The 17,040-nt window shown below is 39.1% G+C and overlaps 1 protein-coding gene across 4 annotated transcripts in view; it reads left to right on the top strand.

Moving 5' to 3' along the window:
• LOC122872873 (voltage-dependent T-type calcium channel subunit alpha-1I-like) overlaps positions 1 to 17,040 on the top strand; it is a 216,761-nt gene that overhangs the window by 184,859 nt on the left and 14,862 nt on the right. For 3 of the 4 annotated variants that reach the window (XM_044188930.1, XM_044188929.1, XM_044188931.1), the window contains exons 31-33: positions 1,994 to 2,072; positions 3,256 to 3,377; positions 5,464 to 5,913. In XM_044188930.1, the coding sequence (XP_044044865.1) occupies positions 1,994 to 2,072; positions 3,256 to 3,377; positions 5,464 to 5,913 (651 nt within the window). Of the gene's footprint in view, positions 1 to 1,993; positions 2,073 to 3,255; positions 3,378 to 5,463; positions 5,914 to 7,824; positions 7,885 to 17,040 lie in introns of all 4 variants that reach the window. The other variant, XM_044188932.1, reaches the window with a different exon arrangement.

The raw sequence follows: 17,040 nt of genomic DNA, 5'->3' as shown, positions 1-17,040 counted from the left end.
AGCTTGACAGCAGGCATGCTCTGTTACCCTTTTACAGTAGTAAATAGATGTATAGGTTTTGGAAATTAGATTTACCATAAAGGTGTAAACAATTACCCCAGTGGACTATGATTAAGTCCAGTGACAAGCTGCCAGATAATTTCTCAAAACTAAGAAAGAAGAAACAATCTAATACTGTGGTTTGAAAAACAGTGAAGTTACCCCTTGAAAATATAAAAATTCTACATATAAAGAATTTACATTTTTAAATCTAAATTACCCATGGTCACCGGAATCTTTTCTACTGACCTTTTCTACTGATTGGATTTATAATGTATTTCCTAAATTTGATTGCATGTTTAGTTGAATACAGTATGAGGATCCTCTTTCTCCACAGATGAATAAAAATGTCATGGTGTCTCTGAGAGGTTTGCGGTGAGTGTAATGACCTTTCGTGTGTCAGCGTGACACGTGTGAGAAATGTTCTACACAATTGTAACAAAAACATACCCCACACAGATGACTCAAGCTTTCTTTAGTCTAAATACATAAAAGAACACGTCAGTACAGTCTTAAAAGTTTGCAGATCAGTGCAGGTTTGTTCACTATGGAAACCAAAGGTATAAATATAAAAGTCTGCTCTAACTGTGGTGTGCTTTCATTCTCTGCTCGAGGGATCTAAAGATATCAGATGGGCTTAAGTTACAAGCTGCAAACTGCCTCAGGCCAAGCCATGGCTTTTAATATCCACCAGGAAACATCAACATGCACAACTGGGGTGAGGAAGAAAGCTATCCTCAGGCTTTGCCTAACCTCTCCAAATTTCCCCATTTCTCCCTCCCTCATTATTTCCTCTCTTTTTTCTATGTCACTCTCTCCTCCAATAAAAACTATTCTTTCCCAATCCACTCTCAATTTATTTGCCTATCTAATGGAATTCTACAGTCACGTATTCAAAAGCACCCCATTGCCTTCCCTGTGAGGTGACTTAGCTAATTGCATTCTGCTCAGTGCCTGCTATTGTCCCTCATGGGGTGCTTTTATCCATTTGCATTGCATATCACTATCTGTGAACGCTTTGAGTCTCTACATGGATGGATTCATGCCTGTTAGAAGTCAGCAAGTAAAATTTTCCCCAAACCGTGTAATAGAGTGATTATCCCTGATTTGATGCAGGGAGGGGTTTTTGTCGTGGTTGCTTGAGTTGTGTTAACCTCCAGTTTTGCTGTTTGCAACTATTTCTGATTAGATGCAATGTTTGCAGGATCATGGATGTGCCTGTTTAGATTCATGACCTTTAAGCCCTAAAAAAAAAAAACATTCTAAACCTAATGCAGCATTTTAAAAATGCATGAGCATCTATCACAAAATAAGCCTGTTTTCATATTTCATGAAAAGCTAAGGCTTTCTGTCCAGAATGTTGTCCATCCAGCTGGGTGGGCAACACAGTGAGAGATTCTTTTCACACACCAAAAATTGTTTAGCAGCTTCACTGGTTGTAGTTTGTAACATATTCAATGAGAAACTTGCTTCTTGTCTCCTATAAGATGTTCAGTAAATGCTTCAATGTTAACACATTGAAAAGATAATAAACCAATGGGGAAAATACTGGAATCTGTTTGTTTTGGGTGCGAAGGACAATAACAAATTCTAGTTTCCGGAAGTAGTTTTTTGTTTCAGAATGAAAAAAAAAACAAAGTCATCAGGACTCAATATTGCCACAAAATTTTATACAGCATGTTGGCAAAGATACAGGTCATGCCATTAGTCAGATCACGTTAATTGAACCCTAGTGTGTGATGTGGTGTAGTTGCACAAAAGTTTACTCTGTACTATTTAAATGACACTTAAGTTACAGTAGGTACAGCAGTAGGTTACAGTAGGTACAGCAGTAGGAATGGTTAACCGCTGAATCAGTATCTACAAAATCTGACCCACCATACCGAACTATAAAAACAACTATGTGAGTTACCTCTGTTAATATAACGTATGAATGCTCCTTTTTGTGTGACAGGTGGGAAACCTTGGTCTGCTCTTCATGTTGCTGTTTTTCATCTACGCAGCTCTGGGAGTGGAGCTGTTTGGAGAGCTGGGTAAGTCTGCTCTACCACCAACTTTTTGCTAATCAAGTAATAAAAACATTTTAATAATAAGATATGACATATTCCTTTTCAAATTATAGCTTTTTTTAAGCATTTTTGCTAATTATCACAACACCATGTGGCTCATCAGCATTGTGTTTGTTCAGTAGCCGTCAGGGCTGCCCTTCTGCCAGGAAACGCTGTTGTGTCTAAATTGGAAATTAGCTTTTCAGTTTGTTTTTGACTGGTAAAATAAAGGACAGTTATCTACAGTATCATTTTGTAAGAATTATGTCCCCCACCTCAACATTTCTTTGGCTAATCATAATGAAATAACCTTTTCTCAAGACATGTAGTCATTTCTTTAAATCTTTTAAGTCATACATCCTGGACAAAACCTGCTATCAGGCAAACAAACAGATGCAATGGAGCTTTAAAATAGTTTTATCCAACTCTATTGCTGTAAGTGAAAATTAAGAAAATCGCAAACTTTTAGTCAAAATCAGGCAATGTGAAATTACAATCAATCAGCCAAAGAATAAAGTGTAATAAACACCAGAATGAAAATGAATGACAAATAGTAGAGTAGATAAGTCCAGTATGCTTAGTCAAGGTTACAGGGACTTGATTTAGGCTTGTTTTCATTCCTCCTATGTACCAAAATATCTAAACTGACTAGATGACAGGTTCCCAGAACTGTGGTGAGTCATTTTGACTTTTTGCATATGTGGTACTTGGACACTGGCTGTGGCAACTCCCGTTCTTGGATCCATTATCTAATAGATATGAAATCCTGTTCAACCTACCATCCAATGACAAATGTACACCTATTCTTGGTTGACTATGTATGTTTTTGCCCTGCGTCTTTGTCCAATTTTGACTGTGATGAAGACATAATGGTGTGAAAATGTTTGTCTGGTTGCACTAATAAAGGCTGCCAATCATTGTGCTCCAGTCCTTTGTTCCTCTAAGTGAATTTTGTTTGCAAGATCTGGCTCATTTCTAATTCAGCAGTAATGAACAGACACAGGCACAAATATACAACAAAGCAAACTTTTTCACAACTATTTTGACCAAAGAAACCAATTTAAAGTTGTGTCTCTAAGATAACCTTCATAAACGTTTGATATTACCATGGTTTCACTCTCTAAACCCTTTCTTTCCCTTTTTCTTTTCTCATCATGTCTTCTCCCAGTGTGTAACGCTGACTACCCCTGTGAAGGAATGAGCCGGCACGCCACCTTTGAAAACTTTGGAATGGCCTTCCTCACACTCTTCCAGGTTTCCACCGGTGACAACTGGAATGGCATCATGAAGGTACTTCAGTTTACAGCTGCATTAGAATGAGTTCATATCACACTTATCTCTTGACATTTCTCATTTGGACTGGGCTATGTAATCGACTAAGCTCATCGGTTTTCACTTTCCTCACTGTCACCTCATCTCCTACAGTAGCGACAGCACAAATTTTCTCAGATGAGGGTCAATCAGAAAGCAGCTCTATATATTTTTCTATTTTTTGAGTTGCTCAGCACAGACAGAAGCCGAGAAGCAGAATTGTAATTGAATGTCTTCAGTTCAGATCCCAGTACCAGACAATATTTAGGTGGGAGAAATCTTTAGCAAAGATGGTGCTGAAAAAGTAAATGTGCACCCAACAAAACCTTCCACGGATGAATAAGGATTCAAATTTACACTCTGAGTATTTGATCCCCCTCTTCTTCCTCATCTATCACTTCAATCAAGTCTTGCTCTCTAATCACACCTCAAGTACCTTGAGCTCTTAAAATTTTATCACAGCCCATATCCGAGAGAAAGTTAATCAGTGCTGATTAGGCTCTTAGAAAGAGTGATTAACAGTGGACGAAAGCAAGACAGACAGAAAGATTTGGCAGGACTCGAGCTTTCAACAAGCTGGATTGTCAAAGTTTGACAGTGCTCAGTAAAGGCATCACAAATTGCTTCAATGGCACTCTGAATGATTCTCTTTTATTGAACATCAAGGCATTATTCATTAGATTGTTCCCTTAAAATGATATTCAGATTCTCACACACCGATATAGGTATAAACCCTGGTACTCTGAATGGGCTGAGTCGTAATCATTGATTTGTTTTATTCTTTTATTAATTCTGAAACAATGAGTTTATCAATGGATTTGTTGCTGGACAGAATTCCATGTGAAATCAATGTTAGGATTGACTGTTTTTACTCAGTTTTATGTAATTGGCCTCACAGATGATGGCTGAATTCCATTTAGCTGCTTCTATTTCAGGTGTCCTGGTATTTTGCATACTGGCTCACAGTCACACTGTCATGTCATACTGGGTTGCTTGAATATAACGGAGCCATCACAATTGTTATTAGCAACACGTGCTTTTACCAGTATGTCAAGTACAAGTCAAAATTTCTGCTATGAAAAAGGTCTATTGGAAACCGAATATCTTTTAGATTTTAAGTCGGAAGATGTCATCTTGGGCAATGTGAAATTCAAATAGGCTTTTTTCAGGATTTTCTGACATTTTATGAACAAAATGATTAATCATTTAATCTGAAAAATGATTGACATATTAAAGGGACCCTGTGGAGTGTTTGACAACTAGTAGCACTATAGAGCTGCTTTATATTGTATGAAAAGCTTCTCCCACAGTTCATTAAATCCCTGCAGCCATATGAAGGCAGCTGGACAGAAAAATCTGCAGCCTCTGATTTGAGAAGTGCCGAGCCAGAGCACATAGTCATTACGCACAGCCGTCCACTGTTTTTACCTTGATTAAATCAAATGCAAATGACACCACACTGCTACACTATAACCACACACACCTCTACACACATCAGACGGGCCGGCTATAACTCAGTATTCTGCATGTTCATGAGGGAGATATCGGATTACCGGAGCTCATGAATCCTGTCCATCACAGCCTCTTTTCCAACGTTTTATTATGAAGCAAACACTGCTGTGTCACATTTTAAGCTATGATGTGACCATTCACATGTGAAATACAGTAGAATTATAACTGATCATAATAGCTTGGAGACGCCCACACAGCCCCACATGAACCCAAGACCTACCACTCTGCACTTTGATTACCTGCAGATTAAAAAGGGACCCAATGTGTTTTGGTGACAACACTAAATGTAAACATAACTTTCTACCAAGAAAACTCCACAGGGCACCTTTAATCTATGATGAACATTATTAGTTGCAGCTGCTCTCTGTTCTCTTACTCTAAACTCTTCTTCAACTAACTGATCTCCCTGTCCTTCCCTCCACCTTTCCCTCCCTCTTTCTGTTCTTCTCACATTACTATTTTGTCCATCGACTCGTCCCCTTTTTCTGTCTGAACCTTCCTTTCTTTTCCCTTCCTCACCCCTAAACTCTGCCAATACCCCACCACCTGCCAGGACACCCTGAGGGAGTGCCCACCGGATGGTCCGGGCAGCGACTACGGCTGCCATGCTGGACTACAGTTCATCTCCCCGATGTATTTCGTGTCCTTTGTGCTCACAGCTCAGTTTGTTCTAATAAACGTGGTGGTGGCCGTGCTCATGAAGCATCTGGACGATTCCAACAAGGAGGCGCAGGAAGACGCTGAGATGGACGCCGAGATTGAGCTGGAGTTGGCTCAGGGAGGCCTCTGCTGCATGATGGGGGGCATCGGCGCCATCGCAGGGGCCACGGGTGGCGCTGCAAGCGTGGCCGGTGTGGGAGGAGGAGCATCTGGTGCAATTACAACGGGGACAGTCGGGGGTCCAAGTGGCGGGATGATGGCACCGCTAAGAGATGGAGGAGGAGGCGGTGCAGCTCATGAGGGACACACACACCATCGATGTCGGCTCTTCTCTCCTGCTCAGGTAAGTGGGCTTTCAGACATTCAGGAGAATAATTATTGTTGATACAGCCCCACTTCGACTTTTATAATAATGCAGATAAGAGTTGGGCAATATACTGTAGTGCTCTTGGGTTTGTTTCTGCATGTTGGCAACATACAAATTGCAATTATCTGTAGAAAAACGAAATATTTTATGTAAACCCATATTCCTGCAGATCACTGTGGGAAAAATAATGATATTAGTTGAATTAGTATTTCATTGTGATTATACCTGACATTCACTTTTTTTTTTTTTTTGATTTTTCACTGGAACCATATACAATCAGTGAGCAGACATTTAACCTCCATAACCTTGCCTGTCAGTGTCATTTGATGTATTTGTGACATAATTATACTTTTTTATGTTTTAGTTTTATTGAGCATTACTGTATGTACCTGTAATTAACAGAATATGAGTGCCAATGTGCTTGTACTGCAAACATTGAACATGTTTAGTTGTACATTATCAACATGGTGATCAACTAAATGGAGATCTCAAAATCTCTCCCAGGCAGCAGTGATTAGGTTAAACTCGGAAAAATTTGGTTCATTTAGGTGTCGAGGTTATATATAACCATTACAATGATTATTAGACCTTCACATTGAAATAAATGCTGTTGAAGCAACTGTGATTTATATCTTTGATCAGCAACATTTGAATCAAACAGTAAAGCAAATGTCTTCCATATACTATCCTGGAACATGTGGTTACATCCAACATCATGGCCAGTTTTCACCAGAAGCTCATCATGCGGGAGCTGATGGGCTCTGAGACTGCTGATCTCCTAACTGCATACTCCCTGCAGCATTACATCCTTTCTGAATTCAGATAACTGTTCCAGGCAGATGAGTCATCAGTCACAATATCACATTCAACAATATAATCACCAGATCACCAATCTAATCACTCACTGCACTGATGCATTTCATGAGTTACAGTGTAGTACCACTTCAGTGATAGTCACAGCCTGAGAGGTGTTGTTTTTAGCTAACAACAGACACTGCTGTCGCACCAAGAGTGTGGAATCTAGAACATCCAGCCACTGAGTGCTGAAATGATTAATCGATTAACCAGTAAGTCAAGTTAACTTTCTGATATCTTATAGACCAAATAATCCATTGATTCATCAAAAAAATCATTAGTTGCAACCCTACTGATAACAAAACATTGGGCCTCATGCAAGAACCACTCCAAAATAACAGATTTGTGATGAGTGACATAACTTAAATAAACTTAATGTAAAATTAATATTCTGCTCACCATCTTTATCTTGGTTTATTTTTTATTTTTTCAATTTTAGGATTTTATTGGAGAATTTTGGTACCTGTCTGTGTCTTTCTGCAGGTCGCTGTCAGGGTGAACATCCTCCACTGTAGTAGACACTGTATTATCACCTGCTGTATAGGCTAAGATTTTCTCGTCTTGTATCTCCATCACTGATCACTGTCACGTCCCCTCAGCTGCATCCCATCTAAGTCATGGACCACTTTGCTTTAGCAAAACATCTTATAGCGTCTAACTTCATGTCATATCATTCATTATGTCTGTCACAGTGTGCTCCTGTGATAACACGATGTTGGCCTCTGTATTAATATTTTCTAATTGTTTCGGGTCCCCTAATTTCACTACTGACACTGCTATATCTGTTATGTTGCCGTCTGCTGATTTCCAAAAGCAGGACTTGAAGCTCTGTGGTATGAAATTCTTCTTTTTACTCTTTGGTAACATTTTTGTGAATGAACTTACCCACAAACTGAGTGGAATATGTTGCCTTATATAGCATTTTACGGGGAGTGATTATGCAAATGATCAAATCTCATGACACACACCTCATCATGAAGAGGTGGCATTCATCAGGTTAAAACAAATTATTTATGTTTTGTGTCTCTGCAGTTAAAAGAGTTTGGTGAATCTGACTTGGAACACTAGTACCAACAAGCCTCACAGAAAAAAGTAAGAGAAGTTTAGGATAAGAATACAAAAATGTTAATGCATGAGGCCCAATGTGTAAACAGCCTGTGGCCTATTCTGATATTAAACTAAACAATACATGATTGGCATGTTTATCTTGGTTATTTCAAGACTTCATTAACTTCATCTGCAGCAACACTTGGTGCTGCACATCCAGCCAGAGTTGCTTTTATTCATGAAATGCCACTGCCCTACTTGTGCAAATACAAGGTGGTGATGACTTTTGCGCACATGCATACAAAAATGCTAAAACACACACACACACAACACCAAAATTTCTGCAGAGGAACCACATGCTCACACACCCACACATGCAAAGATATTAAAATTCTAAAAACACCCTGAATGGGGGCAGTGGTGGTGGTGGCTCTCATTCTTCAGTTCCCTGATTGTTGTATCTCAAACAGCAAGTCAGTACATGCTACATTTATAATCACACTTACATAAAATTATAGCATCTGCAGATGAGAACAGGTATTTTTAGAAGTACGCTTGCTGAGGCAGAAAGAAAAAAACAAGTAAATAAACAGGCATAAACAAAGGATTGGTGGGGGAAACAAGAGAAATCAGGAAATGGAGAGAGGGAAAAATAGAACAAATAAAAATTGAGAGCAACATAAGGAGAGAGAAAAAGTGAGAGGAGAGCAAGTGACTATGATTGCTGCAGCAAGTGAATGAGCAAGTGGCTTAATGAATGAGTGACCAACTGCCTTGATCCAACTTATTGACTGAATGATTGTGGGGAGTGACTAAAGGTGTGTTTGCAACAAGCGAGTCTACGGTGGAGTGTTCACTCCTTCACTTTAATGTGTTTGGGCAGGTGACACCGGTGCCAAATAAACTGCAAGGTGGCTCATTAGAAATGACCCGTAAACACTGATTAGTTAGAAGGAGCTGGGAGTTTGCATCCGATTGCCAGCTGTGCCTTATACCTAGAAAGCCATAACAACAAAGAGGCAGTCTGGGCTGAATATGTGATATTATTTCTTCATGTGGTCCGAAATTTTCAGTAGACAAAGTTCATCTGTTATGTTAAAGCTGGGAACAGACCTTTATTACAGAAACATGTAAAGACAACAAACCCCAACATCACCACCGGCATGCATAGAAAGGGACACATATGGAACAAATGGAACAAATTCAGTAAATACAGGACACAACAGAATCTCGGCAACCCCAGAAATCCAGCAAGAACACAACTTTTGCTTGTTCCTGTACCAAAACAGAAATGGACATCATCAAAAACTAGTTGGCAAAAAATTGAGGAAAAATACAAAATGATGAGGTTGTGAATTTAGAGACATTTGAAACAAGGACCGTAAACTGTGCTGAGAGAGCTGGAGGTGGATGAACTTTATAAGAGTGAGGTGAACTTTAACTAGATTTTTGGAGGCAGCAGAAACAAGCTGTAAATGGAACACTGGCATTTTATCGCCTTTAAAGATTAATTCCAGTATTTTTAAACCTGGGCCCTATTTTTATTTTTATTTATTTATTTTTTTACATATTTTGAGGTCTAAATGACTAATAGGTACAAAAGGTTTTCGAATTGGTCCAGTAGATCGTCTCAGCCCGCAGCCACAAGAGGAGCTGCAATGGCTGCAACGTAATCCTTGGAGGCAATTGCGCCTGTCAAACATATGTCCACTAAAAGTGCTTGTTTTTGCCACTGACAGGCTCAGAATGTTATTCTAAGTGTCTGACAACATTATGGAGAGGATCCCTACAGACCTTTTTGTTAAAGAGTAAGATCCTTTTTGTTTAACCAGAAACAGAAGTCTCGCTCTTAAATCTTGCGAGAGGTGAGTTGTTGCTCTTTACCAATATGTCATATGTCAGTATTGTTTTTACAGCTTGTTCTGCTGACAGTTCTGTTGCCCCCAAGTGGCTAAAAAAATAATTACAGCCACACACTGTATGATATTATCTCCCTACCAACAACATCATCTGGCCCAGACTAAAATAGACTCAGGCAAACTTTGTCCGATCGCTTGTCATAACTATAATCGACCCAACAATTGTAATGTGTGTCCACCCTTTTAGCAAATGTTATCTGGGCTTGAGTCCAATTTCTTTTGGGATTATTTATTTTTTTTTACCACTAAGCCCTGGTTTGTTTGTAACTGGGCCTGTCAATCTAATGAACCCAAGTAATCTTTTGTACTATGGTTCAAACCAAAGGAAATTAATACTGTCATCTATCTTAAAGAATGACACTGAATCAATGGGTGAGAGAGGAGGGAGGAGAGAACAGAGAGAGTCTGACAGTGGAAGGGTTGGAAGACACAGTGGGATTGTGAGTGGGTGGCAGCCTCTGCCACAGTCTCATTGTGTGTATAGCTCATTGTCTGTCAGCCTACTGGTATTTTTAACCAGAAGAGGAGTAAAAAGAGAGATTAGAAAGAGGTGGAACTCTTCATGTGTCTTCCTATATGCACTGTATTTTAAATCTCTATTCTGATTAGCCAGCAAATGGCTTTGTCAGGATATTAGCACAGTGTTCGGACAGTTAGGTTAAAACAAATTATTTATGTTTTGTGTCTCTGCAGTTAAAAGAGTTTGGTGAATCTGACTTGGAACACTAGTACCAACAAGCCTCACAGAAAAAAGTAAGAGAAGTTTAGGATAAGAATACAAAAATGTTAATGCATGAGGCCCAATGTGTAAACAGCCTGTGGCCTATTCTGATATTAAACTAAACAATACATGATTGGCATGTTTATCTTGGTTATTTCAAGACTTCATTAACTTCATCTGCAGCAACACTTGGTGCTGCACATCCAGCCAGAGTTGCTTTTATTCATGAAATGCCACTGCCCTACTTGTGCAAATACAAGGTGGTGATGAAAGAGGTGGAACTCTTCATGTGTCTTCCTATATGCACTGTATTTTAAATCTCTATTCTGATTAGCCAGCAAATGGCTTTGTCAGGATATTAGCACAGTGTTCGGACAGTCAGGTTAAAACAAATTATTTATGTTTTGTGTCTCTGCAGTTAAAAGAGTTTGGTGAATCTGACTTGGAACACTAGTACCAACAAGCCTCACAGAAAAAAGTAAGAGAAGTTTAGGATAAGAATACAAAAATGTTAATGCATGAGGCCCAATGTGTAAACAGCCTGTGGCCTATTCTGATATTAAACTAAACAATACATGATTGGCATGTTTATCTTGGTTATTTCAAGACTTCATTAACTTCATCTGCAGCAACACTTGGTGCTGCACATCCAGCCAGAGTTGCTTTTATTCATGAAATGAATAAATGCACAGTGTTCGGACAGTTTTTCTGTACATTCATATTGCGATTTAGATTTTTTTTTTCCAAGGAGAACTAAACTAAAACAGAATCACAACAAACATGATGGCTGAAGGAAAATAAGGATACAAAAGAAAAATAAAACCATTAACACAATTAAGTGCGATGTAAAACTTGAGAGTACTTAAACAAACAAACATCCAGAAACCTAACCTAATAGATACAATTTTAAATATTATAAAAGGGGAATTACAGCTTCTTATTGATACTGTCACAACATCCTTAAATGATCCAGTCACAAATTCTTTGATTGAAAGTTTAAACTCAAAAATAAATCCCAGCCATGTCAGGTTCGACTTGTTTTGAAGTGTGATCAATTAAGAGGTACAAATAACATAAGAAAGTTGAGAGCATAAACAATAGGTTTCTACCAACCAAGTGCACAAATCAGCAGCAATCAGAGCCATTTATACCCTCATACATGCAGCTTCCTCATGAAGAAAGTGTATAAGTGGTGTGGGCAAACAAGCCAAAACACAATGCTCATTATAACAACTTAACTTATTTCAGTCTTATTACTGTATACATACTGTATAGTCACACAAATAACTCATTCGATTTCCAGGGTTTTCTGGGATCATTAAGGCTCCCTGTGGACATAAGTCGGCAGTTAAGTCAGAAATTAATGCACAGCTCATATGAGGAAGTCTAGCGTTTATAGAATAAATTACGCAGTGTCAAAATGTGAATTTCTTCCTTTTGTCTCTGCTGTATTATGCTAATAAAGATGATAAGAGTTCAAGTGTAGAATCCCTGTCTCACCTTTAACTCCATATCTGCAGAATAGAAAACGTCCATCCAAGTTTTGTAAAAAGTTAATGTAAAAGAAGGTGCAATATTTGGAATAAGTTAATTCCCAACACAACATGTAACAAAGCCAGACCTATTGATTAATGTTGAATGGCTCATGCTTTTGCAAGAACTTAATGACTTCAGCAGTAGATGATCATCATTTATGAACAAAAGATAAGTGGAAAATCAAATGTCTTGAAGTGGACACTTATTTGTCATAATTAGTTAGTATGAAGCTTGCAGGGCGTCAGAGAATGAAAGTTAGAGACACCAAGAGAGAAAAACATCTTTTATAGAGTGGTAAATAATAACTATCTGGTCATTTTTAACTGTAGTCGACTTGATGGGTGCAAAGGAGCCAGCTTTTTAAACAAAGGGTTGATGTACAGTGCGAAGCAGGCAGGAACAGACACACACCACTACAGAGCTTGGGCTGTACACCATGTTGCAGAACATGTTTCAGCTCCAATTTTGAATCATCTATCACACGTACCGGCTGCATAGCGTCTCTCAAGTCACTCACTATGTATATACTGTACCTGTGAGCCGAAGTATCTTTTTTCAGGCTTCAAGCTTCTTTTCTTTCAACTGACAACTTTGTGTGTCATGATTGTATAGGTTCAGTGTAAACACTGATGGAGGACTGCAGCTGCTGCTGTTGTGCTGCTGGCATACTGCTGTCCCTACGCTTCCTGTATAGACAAAGCGTTAACAACAATCAGTGGCACATAAATTAAGCAAAGCCTGCAAGCTACTTCAGGCAGACAACTTGTCTTCAGCAACTATCACACAACATACTCACTATAACATATCCAATGCACTCTTTACATTATAACTTCATTATGTTATATTAACAGCTACTAATGGACCTTGGATCTTGGTAAGATTATTTGGAAGATTATCAACAGCATGTTGAGGGTTTATGTACGTTATTTCCTGTTTTGTTTTGAAAGACTCTTCTTCCCTCATGTGTCTGGTAGTGTTGCTTCCTGTCTTTGTTTGCTTTTTCCTTCAGTTTTGATTGTTTGCTCCGCCCTGATTAGTCTCACCTGTGTCTCCTTGTCTCCCTTCACCTGAGCGTATTTAGTCTGTGTGCTTCCCTTATCTCTTTGTCAGATTGTCATTGTTTTCATGCCAAGCGTCCCTCCCTTTGTTCCTGATTATTCATCTTCTGTTTCTCCTGAACCTTGCCTGGACTTTGGATTTAGACTTAGCTTGCTACCTGTCGGATGTGTTTTCCTTATTTCGACCACTACCTGTCATCGGTGTAAGCTTTTGTACTTTATTAAATTATTGAACTGCACCTGCTCTGCCTCAGTGTCTGCATTTTGGGTCCTACCACTATTTTCTTGGTTCCCTTGCTTGACAACCGTGACACAGTATTTATAATATGTTTATTATTATACCTCCACCAAAGACGTTATGTTTTGGGTCCTGTTTGTTTGCTGTTAGCGGTATCTCTCAACAAACCTGTTAACATTTTAGACCATGGGTAAAGGAACAAGTTTTTTGATTTTTTTTTATGCATATCTGGATACAGATAAAAATGAATCTAAAACTAATCTGTGGTAAAATCTCTTTTTACAGACCGGATCCATAATAATTATTTTTATTTATATATATAACTTTGTCCCTCACCCTCCGCGGGTGGTCTCATCCTTTCGAGCTCGGGTCCTCTACCAGAGGCCTGGGAGCTTGAGGGTTCTGCGCAGTATCTTTGCTGTTTCCAGTACTGCATATATATATATATATATATATATATATATATATATATATATATATATATAATTTTTTTTTTTAAATAGTGAAAGACTGACTTACAGACATACAGTAGATATACAGTAAAATGTCTTCAAATCATCATATTGAATTTGAGGGGGAAAACATAAATAATTAATAATAATAATATATATGTAAAATAAAGAGGATCCTCAGAGTGGATGAGAGATTTCTCTGGGATGGGATGGGAGAAACCAGATGGCAGTGCAGTGAATCAAACAGGGTCATGGGCACCATTTACCACAACCAAGGCCCCCAGCTTAGCCAATCAATCAGGCTGCCTCACCCCTTGCTGTGCATCTCCCCACACTTGAAACAATGTGTATGTGTGCTTATTGTACATCAGTGGGTGCTGCCAAGGTCTGGCTATCGACTGTGGTTGCCCTCTTCACCTCATACCCTTTAGCAGTAACTCTCATATGGAGAGAGTAGGAAAGAGCAGGCACTGGAGGGAACAAGCAGTTTAAACTTTAGACATGGCAGCAGGGAAAGTTGCACTGACCTGGAAATATCCAACTTGTAGGAGTACATTGTACTAATCAAATTAATTGCTGAGATCTTGAATGGTGACAAAATTACTGACAGGCAAAGAAACTTTGACCTGCTGTAATGTAGTTGTTGTGCGCACACCATGTTCCTGTGAAGTAGGCGTTTAGGATGCATTTACTTTTAGTTTTACCTCAAAATAAAGTGGTTTAGATGATAACCAATAACTGTGTATTTGTTTACAACTGGTTGGATTGTGTCTGGGCTGCTACATCCTGCTGGTTTGGATGTAGCACCACTGTGTGCTATCAGTCTTAAGTTGTGGTTACTCACTCATTTATAGACTTAGTTGGATGGTCAGTGCTTGTCAAATACTTGCAATGTAGAGGCTAGAACATGTAACTGAGGCCTGTGTTCATCTTGATGACAAAGAATAACTGAGCTTATATACATACAGGCTAAAGAATGGGTGCACTTGTATGTGGAAGCTGCATGTTTTGGCATACTGTCTCATGAATTTGTTTTGCTGAAAAAAAAATTTGTGAACTGTCAATGTCAGAGGCATGATGTCTTTTGAGGCTCACTACAGACAGATTCAGTATATCCAAGGCTGGGTGAGCTTCATTTCCTAAAAATAGATTTTTGGCTGGGAAATCTGAACAGTCGTCAATTTTATTTGTATAGCCCAATACCACAAATGACAAATTTGCCTCAAGGGGCTTTACAATCTGTACTGCATACGACACCCTCTGTCTTTAGACCCTCGATTCGGATAAGGAAAAACTCCCCCAAAAAACCCTTGTAACGGGAAAAAGTGGAAGAAACCTCAGAAAGAGAAACAGAGGAGGGATCCCTCTCCCAGTACGGACAACATGCAATAGATGTTGTGTGTACAGAAAAGACCAACATTGTAAAATTACAGTATATACAATCAGGATGATGGATAGATAGATAGATAGATAGATAGATAGATAGATAGATAGATAGATAGATAGATAGATAGATAGATAGATAGATAGATAGATAGATAGATAGATAGATAGATAGATAGATAGATAGATAGATAGATTATAAGCATATGAAGAACATGGATCCTGGGGGACGTCGAGCAACTTCCAAGTGTTGCCGAACAGATAGGACCTGAGCCACATGACCTCCGCTCCATCACGGAGACCTGGAAAGAGGACAGACGCAGAAGAGGCAAAGCTCAAGCACACTATTCAAACAGACAGAAGAAAGGAAACAAAAATGCAGAGGGAGAGCGAGACAAGGAAAACATGCCCACAAGGGAGAGAGAGAGACACGAGGGAGAGACTGAATCTCCTGGAGGATGAAGATCCAGAACCAAAACAGAGAGTGAGAGAGAGGTCCCAGGACGATTGATGGTCCAGCACAGAGAAGCCTGAGTGAAAAGGGAGGACAAGGAGGAGAAAATAGGGAGAGAGAGGCACACAGCTTGGACGCTCATGTGCTTGTGGGACAACAGGCAAGCAATGAGAAACAGTCTTTAAACAGTTAAGCTGTTCTTCGTTTATTGTCCAAATTCAACCCTTAAGACCTCTCCCTCATTTGATTTCTCATCTGATTTCCTCAATTCATCCAGCCGACTTTGTAAAATCTTTACACAGGAATCTGCCAAATACTTCGGGTTCTCCAGTGCCTAAAGTAGACCAGTATCATTTTTTGGACAAGGAATCATGCAATTAATCTTACAACATTGACATTCATCTGCCCCTCTGACTCAGCTTAAAGCAGGCAAAAGTCATTGATATGTGTCTTGCACCTGCCAGCAGCAACTGAAAATTACACCAGCTCTAACAGATTGTGGTTAATTAAACAACATAAGGTGTAGTGTGTATTACAGATGTTGTACAAAGATGTAGGGAAGGGAGAGAAAGGAGAAGAGTAAAGGAAATTTCAAGCAGATGAGAAAGATGGACAAGACATTGAGTCAGAGGGGCAGATAAATTTGCACAAAAGCGTGTGGCAGACTGACAAAGTGAGAAAAAGTCTTTTAGTCCGAAGAACTGACAAAGCCTCAGCAGGAAACCTGATGATAGAAAAACCATTAGCCAGATGCTGACTTTTATCTAGACAGACTGACAGACAGACAAGCTGATGCCGGCAGCCCATTGCAGCAACCATCGAAGACACAAATTAGCATGTTATCATAATTGGCAGTGACAGTTGTTGATTTCATAATAAATTGTATAACGTTCCATTCAGTATGTAGATTGGCAACAGTGGTGATAATTTAAGGGAATAGTTCAACATTATTTGTTTTCTTGTCGAGAGATGAGATCGATTAAACTCTGCTGTCTGTACAAGAAATATAAATCTTGAGCTAGCAGCTGGTTATCTTAGCTTAGCAATAAAGACTAGAAACAGGGATTTTTATTATATCTCATTTGTTTAGTCTGTACAGAAAAGTGTAAAAACGACAATTCGCCATTTTATAGTGTTACATGCTGGACTGTTTCTTGGCAGGGACCAGTAACTTCCTAGAGTCTCCACACTGGTTGCTAAGAAACAGTCCAGCATGTAACCCCCTGTAAAACATAGAATCGGGTGGTATCAATCTCCTCATCTAACTCACGGCAAGAAAGCGAATAAACATATTTCTCAAAATGTCGAACTATTCCTTTAACCTACCTGTGTGAGAGTCAAAGCGGCATATTTAACTGTTGAGAGGTTGAGCTTGTAACCAGAATGCTGTTGGTTCAAATTTCAACACCCATTGTAAGGTTGTGTACAGCTAACATTCTC

The sequence above is a fragment of the Siniperca chuatsi genome, linkage group LG3 (genome assembly GCF_020085105.1).
Source record: "Siniperca chuatsi isolate FFG_IHB_CAS linkage group LG3, ASM2008510v1, whole genome shotgun sequence".
Classification (NCBI taxonomy): Eukaryota; Metazoa; Chordata; class Actinopteri; order Centrarchiformes; family Sinipercidae; genus Siniperca; species Siniperca chuatsi.
The sequence above is the reverse complement of the archived record's forward strand: the minus strand, read 5'-3'. Positions and strand labels throughout refer to the sequence as shown.